Raw genomic sequence first — 19,734 nt, forward strand, 5'->3', positions numbered from 1 at the left:
TTTTGGAACCTCCAAAACAGATTCTAACTGTTCTACTACATCTAATTTGTAACTAAACATAGAAAAGGATTTTAAGTACCTCATAGGATTAAATTAACACTCCCTCATTTCTCTGTTGCAACATTTTGTATTGTAATGTTCTCAGTAGTTCTACTCCTTTTTTCACAATAAATCCAGTATATTTTTTGTTGCAAAGGAATTAGAAGGGAAGGGGGGAAAAATAATAACCCAAAACCAACTTTACCACAAACTTTGTTTCCCGCCCCCCCCCCCCCCCCCCCCCTTAAAGCTACTTGAAGTGAATTGTTGATTTAATTGTACCACAAAAAATTACCTGAACTTGCCATCCTCCCTCAACAAATGGAATTAATGTTATTGGAACCTTGGTAGGATTAATCTTAAGTCATAAAAGTCTATAGCTGCTGAGCACCTATTCATTAAATTCTTCAAATAGTCAAAACTCCTACCTTTGATTTTTCTATATGAGAAAGGCAACTGACATCTGGTCCTTGTTAATGCCATCAGTGTGTTTACAGGGTTCAGAATTCTATGTATACCAGGAAAACATCAAAACATCTTGCATAAATCTGAACATATACACTATGTAACATTTACAAATAAGAGTTTCTGGTTCTGAAAGAGGGCAACTCAAAAAAATAAATAAATGAAAAAAAAAAAACAGCAAAACCAAACAAACCCACCAACACCACTCTAACATTCAATTGGATCAGACAAAAAAAGTTTAACTCTTCACTATGAAGAAACTTTCTTTTTGTCCAATAATATAGAGTTTGAGGCCAGTACAAGACAAAATTCTGAACACATTAAAAATACATTTCTAAATATCTTTTGATATACAGTCTAAAGTGTCCAACTTCTGAAGGCAAAATAGTAATTTGAAAAATGGAAAAAAACCACTATCTTGCCCATAAATGACAGTTGCAGAAATTAATGTTTTAATTTAACTAAAACTTATTTTCTTCATTTCAATATAACCAGTTTTTATTTCACAAAACTGGTGAATAATTGTTACCCTTCATGTTCCAACTGACCAGTGCTATTACTCCCAGAGTAGATGATATATTTCTATATATAAGCAGAGTGTTTAAACCATAGATTTCTCTGGTCCCTGCATTTTCATTTTATCTTGCTAAACAACTCCATATTGCACGTAAAATTCTTGCTGGAACTATATATCTTCTTAAAATATTTCATTGTAATTTAGAAAAAGAATATGAAAGTACAAACCTATGAAAAAATTATGAATAAAAATATAACATCCATTTAAATAACGAAACATTTACTCACCTCAGGCATGTAGCTGAGGAGAATGTACTTCCAGCCATATTTGAAAGTCATAGCAGAAGTGCTGTACATTGACCGTCAGTTCTGGCTTTTCTCATTGCAGGAGACTTCACTACAAGTCAGGTGAAACTAATCCTGCTAAATCCTTTGATAAATCCTTTGATTTATCTAGAGCTTTACAGGTAGCTAAGGTTTTAAGGCCTTTCTTTCTCTTAAAAAATAAGTGACTGACAAAAAAGAGGTAACTGTAAAAGAACTGCAGTAGCACTAACGCATCCTGGCATTGTAGTAGCCGCCTATGGGCAGAAAGGACAGCAGGATGTGCTCAATAGATTTTGTTTAGCTGTATTAGAAATGAACTTCCAAAAGTGTTTACTACATACCTTTCTTACCGGTCTTCAGCTGTCTGTATTGTTAATGTTCTGGTTCTGCTTCCTTTTCATATAAATCAGAACTTACAATCCATGAACTGAAGATGTGAGAGGACTTGCTTATACTGAATATTGAAGTCATGTTGGCAGGGGTGGTACTTTTAAAGGGTTATAATTTTTTTCCCTCCCTCTCCAACGCAAATGTCAAATGGGACTAATGCTGTCAATTCATGTGGTCCTTTGTATGTACACAATAAAAGTTTGTACATCAGGTATGCAAGATGTAAAAGACCTGGTATATAGTTCTAGAGGAGCAAGCAGCTGATACTGTCGAAGCGTAACGTGGTTTTTGCTCAGACCTGTTGGTTACTTGTCTCGTGCCTTTGGTATTGGCACCTATTAAAAGTTGAAAGTGAAGGCCTGAAGGCTTTATTTGGTGTCCCTTTCATAGCAGGTTCTAATCGCAGAAGGAGATCTGTGGGTTTAGTACCTTTCTTTTTGGAGGGGCAGGGCATTTGATTATCCTGACACTAAAATCAAGCCACTGAACACTTGGTTTCTGTCCTGTGTGTGGTGGGGGAGAAAGGTTGATGAGCTCTGGGGGAGTGCAGAGAGGGCAAACACCTCTTGCTGATTCCTTTGGGTTCCCTTGCCAGGAAGTCCTGGTTTAGCTCCAGGGCTCTTCTGCCAAGGATGTTGGTGGCTTATAGATCTATGTGCAGCTGTGGGCCTGGGGCCGCTTTTCCTTTGCCCCCTTCAACAGCTTGGAAACCTCTTCCTTCCCCAACAGAAAAGCATTTTTCCTCCCCGCGCCCCTTCTCCCCCCCCCCCCCCCCCCCCAGCCCAGGACCCTCACTGATCCCAGAAGTGCTGCAGCTCTGCTCCAGCAGTGTTTCAGGAATCACAGGACTGCCAACAGCTAGCAGCAGAGGAGGGGGAGCGCAGTCTGGCTCTGGCTCCTCTTCTTTCCCCGCTCCTATCACACTGGTAGCACTACCACAGCCTGGAGACAGAGAAGAGATGGGGCAGGGATGCCGCAGGGTTAAGGATAAAAAAAAAAAAAAAAAGACGGTCTGAGTGGGCTGTGTAGGGTGGCAGAGTGAAGCAGAAAGCTACCATCATGGATAATGTGACTATATGGGTAGCTGGTATGTGCTTGTAATGTGCCATCAGCATCGCTACTGCTGTGGTGTCGGTAGCTCATCCTTCCCCATGCTGACGGCGCTGTGTGCTGTGCGGGGCCTGTCCTGAGCCACGGCCCTGCCTGGCACCTGCTGGCCGTGGACTTCAGGGACGTGACCAAAAGCCTCTCATACTTGTGAGCCTGGGAAGAGCCCACAGCATTTTGTACAGTTTGATTCACAAGGTATTCACCTTGTCCAAGCCATGCTCATAGAAAATGTAGATATGGATAATGCTATAAGATAATGCTTTTAGATGGATAATGCTTTCTCCTTCCTCCTTCTCACCCTATGTTGTGTGAGGGCTGGGAGGGAAGGCTGTTCTTTACAGCTACCAAATGGATGTGGTATTGACGAGAAACAAAGGGGTGATACCAGGACAAAGGTGTGGATAAGGTCTGGAGTTGTAGCATCCAAACCAATTCCCTCTTCCCTACTGGCTAGGGATATGATATTTTGGTGAGGTGAGTCCTGTTCTGCAAGACCTGCTTGGTTGCTGTTCCTTCTGCTAATGGGGCACCAGGCTAATGGGGCCTGGTGTAGGTTCCATTCTGTTTCCCTTTCTGCAGCTCTGCCTCTCTGATGTGTGGGGTATTTATTTGAGTGGAAAATTTTGTTAAGCAATTACTAAACATGAATAAACATCACGCAGGCTTAAAAAAAAAAAATCCTTCTCTTTGGTTGCTTTTTATTTTTGCTAGAGGCATAGCAGTGGTGCTGGGCATTGCACATGGGAAGCTGTGCTTTTTCACAGTTCAGAATGTACCACACACAGGCTGTGAAAGCACGTCACTCATTGCTCCATGCAGGGAATGAGCTACGCATATAGGCAATCTTTCCTCAAGTTTTCACAAAGGGGAAATTAAAAAGCAGAACAACTTCTTGAAGCAGATAAATGCTTGAAGATTGGAACCTTAAAAACTGTTGGTGAACAGTGGTTGAAAAGAGTGATATAATCCAAAACATGCATTCTTGGATGTTCTTTCAGTGAGAAGAACTTTCTAGGATGTTTTGGTTGAGTTTTGGAACTGCACAGTGCTGGATTTACACTTTTATTCTTTTTCTTTTTAAAGGCAAAAACAGGCAATTTGCCTTTTTTGTATTTTCCTGACATTTTTGCCCTTGTTTTGGTTTATCTGGTTCGCATCAGGCTGAACCTGGCCTAATATATGACTTGCATATAACTCTGCCAGAACCAGCTGGAGGCTACTCACATTTGCCTGAAACCTCTGATTATTTCAGCTGCCTCTGACAGTGATTACACAGGGAATATTCCCTAGGGAATTTGGTTTTGTATTCACCCAACATGCCTCTTCGGTTGTATAATAAAGAAAGTTAAACCGAAAAAGGCACAGACATGTTTTTGTAACTGAAGCTTTTCAAGTAAAACCTCAATTTTACTTTTTCATTCTGACTGTGTAAGATGCAATCTCTCTTCTCTCCACAGGCTATATAGTTTCCTACTGCTCCTTTCTATAAAGCATAAAGATACAGTTTTATTTTTCAAAAATAATAATAAAATAAAAATATTTAATATTTAGGTCCAGATCTTTAAGTGATTGAAGTTCATAGGTCCAAATGGAGTTGTGCCATTTTGAACTAGCTGTAACTTTTGACCTGAAAGTACTTTGTAGCTGGTGTAGAAACTCCTAATAATTTTGAAAGGTCTCATTGCAAATAGGCACAGAAGACTGACTTTGAAATATGAAAATGTGCTGTCATTTTTTTCCCTGTAAGATAGCCTAGTTAACTTCACAGCCCCTTCAGAATCTGGCTAGTGCATTTGTTCTTACTGAAGCTAGAGGGCAAGGTCTTTATGGATTAAATACCCTCTATTGCCTCCCAATTTCAAATGTGCCTTCTGTTAGTATTTGCCATCTTTGCAGGGTTTTCTTTTTAATTTGAATGGGTTCAATTAAATAAAAAGCACATCCTAATAAAACATGTATCAAAACTCTTACTAAGAATTATGCATTTTGTGAAAGCAAGATATTGCAAAGGAAACATCAGCATTATTAAACATACAGCAATCCATTTCAGGACCCAGCATAGCTCCTGTTGGGCATTGTGTGTATATGTTTCTTCCCAAAGCCGTAGAATAACACTTTTTTTTCCCCTCGCCTGAATATATTCTGCTTTCACAGACCTGTGAAAACAAGGTCTTCATAACAGCTCGGTTGCCTAATTCTGGAACTGGATACTAGACATTCAAAATGTGTGCTGCAAGGTGGAAGAACACTATCTGGTGACGACACAAATGCACTACTTAAAACCAAGATGTTTGATGGGTATTTGTGTGTGTTTGCCGAACACATATATGTGCTCTAGAATTCTTACTCAGCAACTAATGCAGGGTGTTATCATGGTATTGCACATGAATTCAGACTGGAACTCTGTCCAGAGGGCCAGGTATCTTTTCCTGTTCTCCCTGAAGCTGCAGTGCCCCAGCACTGGTCAGGGTTTCTTGCAGGTGCTTCCAGATGATTATTTGTCCAGATGAAACGCTTCCCAGAAGTGTACCTGTCCTTGGTGGAGTCTACGCTAAGAGGTCTTTGGGAGTCTTCGAATTTCTCTTATGAAGTCCTGGCACTCCACCATCAGGAGAGCTGACACAGGTGTATAAAGCACAGACTTGGTTTGGAAACATATGGCTGTTCAAGTCTTTGTATATTTGAAAAAACAAACAAACAAAAACAGCTGCAGTACCATAAGAACTTGAGAGTAAATTAAATAACTTTGAAAATAAAATCTGAGTTAAAAACATGAATTCTCCTTGCCCTCAACAGCTTAAAGATGATGTAGTTGTTAGAAGAGCAAATGGGCACAGAATTAGGTGACTTAGAGATTTGAGTTTTTTTCTGTAGGTAGATGACATCAAGAACTTGGCAGACACGGTTGATGTTCAGGCTTAGGCAATTCAGACTGTTCAGACTTCAGGCAATTCAGACTGCCAGGAGAACAAAATGATGGCATCCTGGAAAGGAGCAATGCATGGAGCAGTGTAAAATGGTTGTGTAATTGTGTAAGTACTATGGGCAGAATGGGCTATACAGCCCGTGAACCTCTCCTACATCTTGTATCACACAATGCTTCAAGTGTGGCAAAAAAGGTTCAGTGCCTACAGCTCCTCCTCTCTCTTGATTTACCATATTCCTCTTTATTTTATCCAGATGGTTAAGAGTTATTTTAACTTCTGAATCGTGTAGTAATTCATATTACATCAATTTTTTTATGAACAGAATAGGAATTCCTCTAGTCTCTGAGCTTTCTCTCCCAGCTAAAAGGTAACTGGATGCATTACTCTAAGAGCTCTTTGAATGGGATGTGCTTCTCTGCTCTCCAGGCTGATTCTTAAGGTTGTAAGTCTTAGTTACAACTAGTGCCAGCTGTAAAATCAAATTTAATTTAATGAAAATGAGAAATACATATTAGAAATGTATGCTTGGTTTCTTTTATGTGTATGGAAAAAATGTTAGCCACTGCCAAGTAATTAGGATGCTTGTGTGGCTGCTAGCAGATCCTCCCTTGGTGCTTTGTCGGAAAATGGGAAAAACAAAAGTCTCACTCAAGCTTTGTACTGGCAGCTTGAATGCTCAAGCCACTGAGCTGTGAAGCACATTGTTTTCCTTTCTGTAAATGAATAGAAACCATAAAATTTATATGATAGATTTCATTTAATGGAGCTTTCTCAGTTTTGCTGAACAGATAAAGATAATATTCTTCTCTTTCTGCTTGGGACAGGATGCCTGCATTCCAGCCCAGAAAGTCCTAGACAGAAATCTGGGAGTAATACACAAGGACAGGTTAACTTCAAATGAGAAGAGATGGGTTTTCATGGGCACAGCTGTCTCCCTGGTGTGGGGCAGTTCTGAGCAGTAAACAACATCTTGATTTCACTGTCCATGAATGTTACATGCGCAGCCATTTGCCTGGACTGCAGGCAGGACAATTAGAAACACTCCTACTGTGCTGCATGGATTGCTACCTCTAAGAAATCTGTGGCGATGACCTAATTTCTCCAATATCTTTCCTTTCTTCCACCCAAACTCAAATTACAGGGTAAAAACAGGGCATGCAGCCCCACAGATCTGAAGAAAAAAAAAGTTTCTTAGCGGAAATATTGCTGAAAGTAGTATTTTCACAAAGAAGCTCTAATTTTATCTAGGTGGAGTTTAACAGTCAAAACTTTAGTAAAGTGTTCTCAGCTGAATCTCTTTGTAAATGTGATGCCTGTTACATGCCTATAAAACTGCACACAGCATTTCATACTGCACCATGACTTATCCGTGTAAGGTTTGATAAACTGAAGTAATTTTGATCCCTCTCAAAGAATAGATATTTTATGTGCTCTTCCAATTATGGCAATTATTTTTTTTAGCTTCACGCTGTATTCAAACTGTTTGCTTTTATTTTTAAATTAATATGAAATCACTGATGGTAGTTTTATGCTAGAATGATTCTTATACCAGCTCCTGTCAAGGAGGAGATGAGTTTCAAGAACCATGTTTCTTTAATGTCTATCAGTTTGCTCTGGTAGGAATTCTATTTCTTAAAATACCTATGTTTATTGTATTATACAATGACTAGGCTTGCTAGACTGACTAATATCAGGGAAAGAGATGAAAGGTTTCACATCCCGGTTTCTGCACTTGTACTTGTTATTAAATCAGCATGATACTGATACTTTTGATATTCAATAATATCTGCATCTTTTTATTAGTCAAAAAATATACAACTTCTTAAGAATATAATTTATATGACAGTTATTGTTCCCCCTTTTTAAGCTTGTGACAAACTTCCCACTTCCCATTTCTAGTGAAAGTTATCCGTAATCGCAAAGGTACCTGATTACAGCGCTAAAAGATTTTTTTGGCCAAAGCATGTTTCATCTCAGTGGTGCCAATGTTTATATGGGAGAATGTGAAAGTACAAAACAAATTTTGAAGATATTGATTTCACTTATTAAGCAGTTACATACAATTTTATACAACCAAAGTGTACAAAAAAGATCATTCTTAAAATGGGAGAATTTGTTGATAATTTCAGTCTATTTTCTCTCTGATTTTTCTGTTAGTTCACAAATATAGGCTCTCATGGGTCTTAATGCAGCTTTATTAATGTTTGGTTAAATAAGGAGCCCATAAACACGGAAGACTGTGTCTAGGCCAGGTAATATTCCCCACAGACAAGGAATATGTTGAATAGCTGAGTTCTTGTTCTGCTTTATCTACACATTTCACTTGGAGCTGATTCTTGAGTGTCTCTCACAAGTTTGGTGAGAATAAGATGTTTCATCTCCCGCCTCAACAGCATGTCTTGATGCTCTGTGTTGTGCTCACCCTTGCTAAAGTCACCATTTAAACTCATCAGTAAGAAGTTTATTGTTCTGGAGATGAGAAGTCAATTTCTGAATTTGAGTGAAGTTTCCTTGCTTTGAATATAGTGTCTACAAAGAGTTGCTGACCCTATGCTCTTTATCAGGGAGCTTTTAAGAGTCGGTAGAAATATTTGGTGTTCAGAAACTGCTGTCCTTATGGGTAAAATTAATGTAGCTAAATGAAGATGTCAACATCTGAGATGATCATACCACGTTTTTTTACGGTCAAAAGATGGAAAATTGTGCCTTCAGAGCATCTCTTGCTAAAAGGAACATCTGACTCGGGTTGCGTGATTCTCACCCTGGAAAGATCTGTTTCTCTCCAGTGGATAAAAAGATGATATTTGCAGGTGTCTAGACTGATCTACAAGTAAAAATAATATTGTAGAGTTTATTTGCTGCAGTGAACATTTCAAGCATTGCAGATAATGCAAAAAGCTTTGGTTCAATAGAAAACATTTCTGAAAACCAAAGTAATTGTGTGTTGATTAAAGGAGCAGCAAAGAATAACACTAACAGGAACTTTATAAATGTTGAGTGGCAAGTACTAAAACATTTAGTTCTTTAAGGCAAGATCTGGCACATGATTCATGGTGTATGTGGGGTATTGATGCTTATCTTTCAATGAAAATTGAGAATTATAAGGAATGCAGAATTAGGCTGTCTGGTAACGTAGGTACTGGGTGAAGTGTAGAAGAATTTAGAAGCCTGAGTCTCCAGACGCAGAAATAGGTTTGGAGCACAGGTAGTAAACACACAGAAAGAGAAAATATCATGTTAACTTCTTGATTTTTGTCATGGTCTTTAGCTATCTCTGTGTTCCTAAGATCCAGAACAGTGTTTGCCCCATTTTTAAATTTATTCTTAAAATAAAAGCAATATTCAAGTCTTTGGACTCTGTTTTATAGGGCTTAATTTATCAAGGTTTAATAAAGACCAGAAATGATAGAGGAGTGCTATGGAAGTAAAACTTTATTACCATTTTTGGTTAACTACCTGTAACAGCATCTGGCCTTGATATCCTCTTAGATATAGGAAGAATAAATTCTGGTGTTTGAAGCCCTGCTGTGGGAAGGTCACACTCCCCTCCAGATGTTGCATAAAGTTCCTCTTTCAGTTGACTTATAGATGGGAAGTGGCATCTCCTTGTAACTCCTCAGTTTGAAATGGTACTCTTTGAGTCTGAGGGGAGGGTTTCATGGTAAAAGTCTGGTGAATCTCTGAGAAATAATTCTTAGACTAAGAATGCTCTTTGTTTCCCTATTTTAGTTCTTTGCAAAGTAGTCAATGCTTTATTGTTGCTCTCTTAATAAGTGACACATTTTTTTTCTCATTTCTCTTTCCTTAAGGAGTTGATTTTGTTAAACACTGCAGTGTTTTGTCTGAGTTGCCTCTATCTCCATAGCAGTGTAGGTTTCCATAAGAATGGACAAATACTCACTTACCATGAAAGGTCTGTAAAGCCCAGCACCATTTCCGTGCTTTGAACAAAGGTTATTTATTTATTTATTAGGAGGAGGAGATGGGGGGGAGGTGAAGCGCATGGGGGTTGTTTTCCCTGTTATAACAATTCTCTTGGTTGCACTGCAATTTTGAACTGCACATAGAAGTTTGTCTAGGAATTATTTCTTGGTATTTAAGGAATCCTTGGCTTTTGTGTAGGTAAATTCTTGCTTACTGGAAACTAAGGATAATCAGAAATGCAGTCTGAACAAGTAAACTAACATATTCGTCATCTGATGGATAGACTTCTATGACCAGATTGTGTAACACTAGGTACAGAAGGCAAATCAGTCAGATTGGGTTCACTAGACGTGGAGCAGAGAGAGAACCAAGATTTCCAAAGAACCTTGTATATCTTAGGAAATTGAGATATGCAAAAAATACACTAATAAATATTAGCAAGACAAAGAAGGTGATCTTTTCCTTCTACTCAGCACTGGAGAAGCAACAACTGGCACATGGTGTCCAGTGCCAGGCTTCCCAGTACAAGAGAGACATGGACATACTGGATAGAGCCAAGTGAAGGACCACAAAGATGACAAAGGGACTGGAGAACATCTGCTATGAGGAGAGGCTGAGAGAGCTGGGACTGTTTGACCTGGAGAAGAGGAGGATCGGGAGGGATCTCATGATTGTCTATAAATACTTGCAGAGAGGATGGAGCCAGTCTATTTTCAGTGGCGCCCTGTGCCAAGACAAGAGGCACAAAATGAGAGGTTTCCTCCGAACATCAGGAACCACTTTTTGACTGCAAGGGTAAATATTCCTGAAGATATTCAAAAGCAGTCTGGATGTGGGCCTGGGCCACTGCCTCTGTGTGGCCATGTTTGAGCAGAGGGGTTGGACCAGACAACCTCCAGAGATCCCTTCCAACCTCAACCATCCTGTGATTTTGTTGAAGTAGGAGGTAGTGTGCAAAATCTGGACAGAAGCAACCATACTTGCTTGCAGCTGGGCAAGAAAGAAGTGGTGAGTCCAGGATAAGAGTAGTTTTAAATGTTTGAAAGTATTATCTGTTACTGATCTGGTCCTAAATCTATGAGGAAAAAGGAGAAGAAACAGGGATTGAACTCTTCATCTGCAGTCAAGAAAGCCTTGTCTACTTAGAAGTTGGATGACTAGATATTTCTGAATAGAGTCCTAATAAAATAAACCTCAATTTTATTCATGGTTGCAAAGCAATTACAATTGATTGTTAGCAGACTAGTGGCTTTTCTAGCTCATTGCTCTTTTTTCTAATTACAAAGATAATGACTTTTGTTCAAATCAGCCAGGAAAATTAACAAATCGGTCTTCTAGTGACAGACATCACTAAAGACAGAGTTTGTTTTCACCACGAGTGAGATTATGGAGTTTGCTGGGGTTGTTTTGAAAAATATTTTCCTGGCAAGAAATGCTGTGTTTTTCCCGTAAGTGCAATATTTTGTAGAAACGCAGAAATTATGACAAAATATCTTTCTGAACAACAAAAGAGTGTAATAATACTGAAGTGGGTTCTTAACTTCTCTAGAATGTAACGCTTTGCTTTCACATTTCAAGACATTTCAAGCATTTCATTTCAAATTGTACATTTCAATTTGTCTGACCAAAGGATTTTTGCAGACCAACACTATTTTTATGAAATGGAAAACCTGGTTCCTCCCTAGCTACAAAGCGTTTTGTTGGAAAGTCTGTTTTTTGATATGATGATGAATAAAGCTTGGCCCATAATTCTTTAAAGTGAATTGGGTTGTAATGGTTAGATCTAAGGCTCAGCTGAGTTGGGATCATTTGTTAGGCTGGGCAGTTTCAGCGTATAAAATTTGTTTAGTGCTTTAAATTTCATAATTCACCAAAACAAATATGTTAACCTTGCTCAGAGTAATATTTGACTCCTTTTTATAAGGTTCCAATTACTTCAGAAACCTAAAAACTGCAGCTTGGAATATAGAATTGTAGAATACCCTGAGTTGGAAGGGACCACTTGCTTTTGTCAGTGTGTTCAGGATACATACAATTATTCTGCAGTCCCCTTGTATGGGACTAGCCTTATGAGCTAAGTAATAGATAGACTTCGGATTTCCCTGAGAGCACACTGGTACATGCAGAGTTTTATTCTGCTCGTTTTGGTCTCTAGGGTCCTAAATCTTCAGTCTTCTGCCTTCACCACCCCCCACCCTCTGTTCCACATCTGTTGATGACACAATGTCTCTCCTTTATAGTCTCACTGGATGCTATGTCAAAAATGAAGCTGAAGTGCTAGTTACCTATGTATTTCTTTTACTGGTATATGCTGGGCCACAATGTGACCTATGATACACTAATTCTGTAAAGGCACTGGAAGTCCAAAGGCTTCAGTGCACGTGCAATCTTCAGAACACTGGCTCCTGTCTTCAAGTAGACCCCACAGACTTGTACTGCTATGCAAATATCTAGACGGTGATCATGTATTCTGACCTCAAGCTCATTGTACAATGTCTTTAGCAGTTCAACAGAATAGACTACTGCAGATGACTGCTACTAATGTTCTAAGTGTTGTACATGTTGTCCTGACTCTTCAGGATTGGAGCAAGTATTTCACAGTGCCTCATCTTCAAGGTCTGTGAGCAGTACTGGTCTTGAAGGTCTTAGTTCTACTTGTTTTTCTTTTTTTTTGCTTTAGGTCATACCTGAACTTGCCTAGCACATTTGATTAAGGAGGTGGCAAGGCTGTAAGCCCTCTGTCAGCCCTGCCTGATGAGGAATGCATACCCTTTTTTCAGTGGGAGACAGCTAGTCACATGGATGTGGATCGCATAAGGGCCATGGCTATATGTAGATTCTGCCGTTGACATTAAGACTGATACCGAGCCATGTGGTTTGCAGACTATGTCAAATCTGTGCATCCTTTTTGGTTTCTAAAAGAACTGCTGTGATAGCAAGAGCCTTATTGTGATTGATGAGGGACAGAGAAAACAGTGCCAGATGTGCTGCCTGCACTGTCCTACTGTCATATTTAGTCCTTACAAATGTCTCTTATTGAATCTTTAGGGCTAAGAGGAATGCATTGGGTGCATGCCGCAGCAGACTTGCAAGCGCACGATCCTGGGGAGAGCAAGGGCTCTATCTACCCTATACTGAGTGCCGCAGTGACTCAGACAAAATACAGAAATAGGAAAGAGTTGGAGGAAAGTGCTGTTGCTGAAGGATGGGAATAAAGCGAGAAATTCAAAAGGGTCTCTGTAATGTGCCAGTCCTGTTGACAGTGGGGGCTATTCCCTTGAAAAGGCAACGCTCTGGAAGTGGGCTGCAGTTTCATGTGTGTGAAAGAGGTGGGTGTGTATTTTAAATTTGCATCTTATTTTTAATTATTTTCTTTGAAATTTCTTTCTGGTTAATTTTTGTTTGATAGAATAATCTGGTTTTCTTTTAAGTTTTCTTGTTGGTTAATTCAGTTTTTCTTGACAAATCTAGAGTTCCTCAGGTTTCATGAAAATAAATAATCTAAAAGACAGACACGTGAAACCAGAGAAAGGTACTTAAACCTCTGGATATACAACTTGATTCCCAGCTTGGGGTCTGGTATTGTCATTTGTTAAGAGAGCCCTTGCTGTAAATGTTAAATAACATCCCTTTGAAGAGGAATTCCAAAGTTCTTGATTGTTCTGCAAAGGTTCAGTCACGCTTTACTGCCTCTTCTCAACTATTTCAAAATAGCAGATTTTCAAATATTTATTTTTAATGTAAGAAATATTCTGCAAGACCTTTTGTTTGGAAGTGGCCCCAGATTTAGAGGATCCATGGGACACTTCCAGCTGGTTTACAGATACTTGTTTTCTTCTCTCAAAAGTCACTTAGCCAATAGTCAAGCAGACAGAAAACACTGTTATTTTGAGAATGCTTGAATGAATGTGCATGACTTTGTGGGCTTGAACCAATTTAGTATATTTCAAATGTAGATAGGAACTGGACTTCTTCAGCTGTGCCAAAAAAAAAATTGGTCGAGTTTCTTGCATTTCCACTGGTTATGTTTAGCTGACTGAGGGGAGAGCTGATCATTCTGTTGAACTTGCACTGCTGAAAGTTAGGGGAAAAAAACAACCACATCTTTAAATAATTAAGCTGTGTACATTTGATAGGGGATAGCTGGTAAAAACATGGAACACTGCTGTAACATTCACAGAAAATACACATTTTTGCTCCAAGTTCTGTATCAAACTAATTTGTTTATTCCTTAGTGAACCGTATTAGACTTATATACGCCCTTTTTCTTGTAATTTGAGTTTTTTGTATTGTTTTGTGTTGCTTACAATAAAAATCTGTAGCATCAAGGGATGACAAATGTGTATTCAACTTATTAGTAGACGCTTTCCAAATATTGAATGGAGTTAATTTTTACTGTGCAGGTTTCATACTGAGCAAAGAGGAGTTAATTCCTTTGCTGAGGTCAGATCTATCCCTCTGGGTTGACTATTGCCAAATCACAGTTTTGGTTGGTCAGACTCTTGCTACAACGTTGCATATCAACCTTACTCTCCATAAATTAGGTGCTTTTTTTGAAGAAAGGACACTTTAGTATGCCTTTTTGAAACCATTCAGAAGACTCAAGTGAAAATAGATTTAGTCCTGTGATAATTTTCATAATGCTGGAAATAGTAGTAGTGAGTGTAGTGTATGAAGAAATAGGGCATTGAGATAATTCCAGAAAGGTAGAATGAAATTTGGAATGGGTTAGTGACTTGTAATTTTGGGGATGGGAGTTGCATGATTAAACTATAAAGGTTGTGCGTATGTTGAAAAAGATAACTGTTCTCTATTACTGCTGTTATTTCTATGTGAAGTGCTGAAATAAAATTACATGTGATACATGGGGATTAATGAACAAGGAAAGCAAAATAAACACTTTTATTTTGTGGCAAAATGCCCCATTCGTTGTTTTTCTTCATCATCTTCCTTTTAGTTTTTTTCTTAGGCTAGACTTCAAGGAACACTAAGCCAACATAATCTGGTATTGCTACTGCAAGAGGCAATTTCATCTTTCTTCTGTTCCCCAGTGCCTTCTTTCCCTTGCTTGTGCCAGCCTTACCTGGCAGCACAGGGGCTTGTACAAGAGCAAGGGAGGGAGAGCAGAGCAGAGACAAAATGAGGAGCTTGGGTGGGAAAACCTTTTGCCTGTGGAAGTGTTGATGCCAGTGACTTCACATGATAGTGGACTTATCTCATGGTTTCACCTCCTTACTGCTAATTTTCTTCTTTTTTTTTTTAACGTATCTGAGAAGGATGGATAGAAAGAGAAAATGGGGTAAAGGAGAGAGGAGTAGAAAAGGAACAATAGAAGGGGATTCCCTTGTAGGGAAGACCATTAGGACTTGCCTGGGTATGGGATAGTTCAGGAGAAACCCTCAAATGAGTATTAATAGCAGTGGGGACTAAAGGTGATACACAGTGCGCCTAGGAGCTTTGCTGGCTTGGGGAGTATGGAGTCATCTACATGAGGAGGTGCTTTCAGAGTAGAAAACTAATTTGAGACCCATGCAAAAGAAATAACAGAGTGCTCTGGAGGCGATAACAGAATGAAGACCAAAAAGTCCCCATTCCTGGTCCAGCTCTGAAGAGAGTGAATGAGGATATAGTAATGATGCCTCAGTGAAGTCTACTGGGCACTTTTTGACAAAATATGAGTCCTTTCAATGAATTCGACTATTCAGCTGAAAACTTTTGTAGAGCTAGATCACCTCTTTCCACAAGAGTACAATTTTGCTAGCAAAACAAAACATGCTCATGTTTCCTACAGGGCAGCTGCACATCGTGAAAGATTTCAGATCAGGCACTATAATTTCAGTGTTCCGCATTTCACAAACAAACCTGTTTTACTGATTTACTGAAACACTTAGTTTTGACTCAACTAATTCTTAACCATTTAAATACAGAGAGGCAAGGCAGTGTACCTTAGTGCTCATGACTTTTGGCTGGGGATGTGGGATGCCATCATTCAAGTTCTAGCTCAAAAAGTGTGTGCTTGTAGGATGAGCAGCTTGAATTTGTTTTTGTACTGCAGTGGAGTGAACAGCACTCTCTCCTGCTGCATGGTGCTGGGAGCCTCCCCGCTGTGTAAAATCTCTGGTTTGAATCAGGTAAAACAAAGGTTGATGTGGCTATCTCCTGCCTCCTAGATGAGGGTCCTCCTAAGATCACAAAAGCTTTAGTGGCATGAAATTTGCAGTTTTCTCCAACTCTCTAGTGTCAAAGCACTGACAACGTCTATGACTTTTACTGAATAGCAGAAACTTTCCATTTTGCAGACCTTTAATCTTTTGTGTGAAGTCTGTCTCTTCTGGGGTCAAAGTGCTGTTCAGCACATTTACCTGTTTTTTCAGCTTCTAAAAAGAATAGGGTAAATTCTTATTTGATTACTTTCTTTCAAGATGCACAAATATTCTGTGTATGTTCCATAATGTATCTTCTCCAATTAAACTTTTCTGATGCTTTTGAAAAAGATCAGGGAAGAATGCTCTTAATGTATTTAAGTGACATAATAGAGTCTGCATTTACTTAAGTACTAGTTTTTATGAAATTAATCTATATCAGAAACGCTCTTTGGTATCATTACTAAACAAGTTACCACAGAAATTGTAGCCTCTGTAAAATCAGGAAGCATTTTAACCTTGAGGGTTATTTGATATGGCTCAAAGACTTTATTGGTATGTTACATTTTTTATTGTACTTTGCACTAAAATTATCATCCGCTTTTGAGTTTTTTGTGGAATTTTTCAACTTAATAGACTCCAGAATTTTAGAGATTAAACTTTGCTCTTTCTCTAACTGAAAAGAAACTTTTTTTTTATTTACTTGTTTTTTAGCACTTTGGAAATCAGCATTGATTAATTGATACATCATTGTTGACAGTCTCATAAAATCACAGATTGCTCAAAGCCCCAGCCAATCTGGACTTGAACACCTCCGGGGATGGGGCATCCACAACTTCTCTGGGCAACCTGTTCCAGCACCTCACCGCCCTCAGAGTAAAGAATTTCCCCCTTATATCTAATCTAACCTTGCCCTCTTTTAGTTTAAAGCCCCTTTAGTTTAAAGTTTAGTTCAAAGTAATTTTAGTTTAAAGTTACCCCTTGTCACATCACTGCACTCCCTGACAAAGAGTTTGTAAAGCAGTGATTGAGAAAGGCCTAACTGAAGAGGTTATACAAGAGTAGTGCCTGTGAATTACTGTATGAAAAGAATGTATTTGGTTTGTTAATCCTTATGCAAAAAGCATTTAAGATGCACTGAACAGTGAGGACCAAGGTATTGTGTAAACTCATGCCCAATAAGGGGGGGGGGCGGGGGGGGGGGAATCACTTTCTAATGGGATGTCTTTGTGTCATCCTGTTCCTGATTTGGAGGAGAAATACTGAAATGGCTCATTCACTGCATGTCTCATTAATTTTTTTCAATATTGTAGTTTTATGATTGTTAGCTGATTAGACTGTTGTTGATTTTATTTTTTTTGAGAGGACAAACATGCAGTGCTTGCAGAGAGCTAGGACTTAACGTTCCCTAGCAGGGTTCTGACATGCTTAGTTAAAATAAATAATAATAATAATAAAAAAAAAAACACTTCTGGGTTGAGTAGATGGGGGTCCACAGCTTCATCAAAAAATCCTGCAAATCAGTGAGTGAACTTTCTGACTGTCTCTGTTGGTGCCTGCCTTCCCCAGTTCTTTAGAGTTTTTACCTTTTTTCCAATTCTCTTCCCCAGCCCATTGGGAGTGGGGGGGATACTGAGCAAGCAGCTGTGTGGTGCCAAGCTGGCTGCCAGGTTAAACCACAACAAACATCTGTTTCAATTTTAAAATTTATTAATAATGAGGTCAACTGAATCCTTCTCTTCTCCTGGTTCAACAAGTCCAGGTCCCTCAGTGTCCCCTTACAGACCAGGTGCAGCAGTGCCCTGAGCATCTTTGGCCCTCTGCTGAACTCCAGTTTTTCCATGTCTGTCTTGTACTGGGAAGCCCAAAAATGGGTGTGGTGTTCTGCATGTGGTCCAATGAGTGCTGATATGGCTGAGGATAGAAGGGACTATTGAAAGGGGATAACAGATTCGCTTGGTCTCCTGGCTATTCTCCTTGTTCCTACAGCCCAGGCCATCCTTCATCTTTGCTGTTAGGGTACATTGCTCATGTTCTTCTCACTGTCTGCCAGCATCTCTGGGTCTCTTCCAGCCATGCTGTTTCCCAGCCAGTCAGTGCCCAGCCTGTATTGCTGCAAGGAACTTCTCCTTCCCAAGTGCAGCACTTTGTGAACTTTGTCAAGGGCAAATGCAAAATTCTTGCTGGCCCACTTCTCCAACCTGTCTAGGTCTCTTGGGATGGCAGCTGTGCTCTTGAGCGTATTGTCGCCTACAGCAAATGCTCTGTTGCTTCCTCCATGTCAAAGATAAAGGCAGTAAATAGGACATGTCCCAGAAGAGGCTCCTGCAGTACTCTGCTTGTTACTGGCCTTCAGCTAGAGCACAACCCATTAAGCCCTATCCTCTGTGCCCTTCGTTCCAGCAGCTTTTTAATTCTCCGTCTGCCCAGCTATGCAAACTGCAATGTCTTGACTTGTACACCAGGATGTCGTCCTAGTAGTCCCTGCTCTCCCCTCATTCACTAAAGTCAACCTCCTGTTTTTATGTAACAAATCTGTGAGTCTCTATTAATAATTTCACTGTGACTATCAGAAATAAATCTAACAAAGCCAGTAAGCATTAAGTAGGCCTTAATATTACTCTGACCGTGCTATCATCAGGTAAAAACAAGAGTGCGTAGCCAGGGATGACAACCCTTTCTGCTGTGGTAGACTTTGGTGGTTTAAAGGCATCAACAGTGATGCATATGCTACCTGCTTTTGCTAGAAATACTGAATTTTGCAGTTTTTCCCTCTGTTGTAAGATATAGGGTAGAGGACCACTGACCAGCAGTCAAATTTGTCTCTAGACTCCAGGCAGTGTTCAGCCAGATGGAGTGTTACTAACAAAGTTAGATCTTGGACTAACTTGCTAGTGTAACCTCCTATGCAGGGGGAACAAGAAGCTAATAAATTCTTGTTGTAGCTTAAGATTATTTGTTCAGTAAGCAGCTTTTCAGACACTAAATCTTTTTTTTTTTACATAGGAAAAAAAATAAAAAACTCAAGACAGAAGCACGCCAGAACTATTGGCCAGGGAGGTTTTCAGCACAGACCTGAGCAAGATGCTGCAAGACGCAGACTGCACCAGATTAATTCAAAGAAGCAGAGATTAAGGGGGTTGGGGTGGGTTGGTGCAACAACAACAACAAAAAAAACCACACAAAACCCAACACCACACAAGCACAAATGAAAGCAAACTCCAAACTAACTGAATGACCCTAACTGATCTTATGTTTCTGTACCTGTTTTGCACAGGAGTCCTCTCTGTAGGTGTAGCTTGTTGAAAGTGGTTTAGGAAGATGATCAAAATATATTTTCTGGTCGTAGTTATGATGATTATGAAATTTAATTTACACTCATATTGGCCTGGTCTTCTGCCTTTGAAGTCACTGAGGTTTATAACACTGGTATCAAGAGGACCAACCTGTACCAAAGACTGTCAGAGGAAATAAGAGAAATAACGTCTCTCACTCAGTCCCACACAGTTGATGTGCAGAGCCCTGCGCTTAGAGCAGCATGTGCCGAGCACCTTTCTTCGTGGTACAACAGTGCCCTTGGTTGTGCACACAGACTAAGCAGAAAAGCTGCCATGCCCTGTCTCCTAATGAGTCTCAGACATCCTTCACCATCTCCTTTGTGCTTGGGAAGAAAATCATTCTGTTGGGACATGTTCAAATAAGAAGAAATGTCCACGAGTTGTTCTGGTTTTGTCCCTGCTTGTGTAGTCTCTCCTACTTCATGGCAAACTGAACATATTCAAGCACAATATAATAGAGAATGTGGGAATTAGGAAGAAAAAACAAAGCTGGTGAAGACTGATTTCAGTTGGTGAGAGCAGAAAGCAGGTCCCCTACTCAGATCTCTTGAATAA

At 39.5% G+C, this 19,734-nt stretch overlaps 1 protein-coding gene across 3 annotated transcripts in view; it reads right to left on the reverse strand.

The window, feature by feature from the left end:
• ASIP (agouti signaling protein) overlaps positions 1–19,734 on the reverse strand; it is a 78,819-nt gene that overhangs the window by 30,914 nt on the left and 28,171 nt on the right. Inside the window, exon 1 of one of the 3 annotated variants that reach the window (XM_048072618.2) lies at positions 1,689–1,852. The exons of 1 other annotated variant lie outside the window; for it this stretch is intronic. Coding sequence is in view for 1 of the 2 variants with exons in the window: in XM_066978520.1 (XP_066834621.1) it covers positions 1,309–1,346 (38 nt within the window). In the remaining variant the exon portion in view is untranslated. Of the gene's footprint in view, positions 1–1,308; positions 1,466–1,688; positions 1,853–19,734 lie in introns of those variants that run through there. One more of the 3 variants, XM_066978520.1, reaches the window with a different exon arrangement.

This window comes from Anser cygnoides, chromosome 16 (genome assembly GCF_040182565.1).
Source record: "Anser cygnoides isolate HZ-2024a breed goose chromosome 16, Taihu_goose_T2T_genome, whole genome shotgun sequence".
NCBI lineage: Eukaryota > Metazoa > Chordata > Aves > Anseriformes > Anatidae > Anser > Anser cygnoides.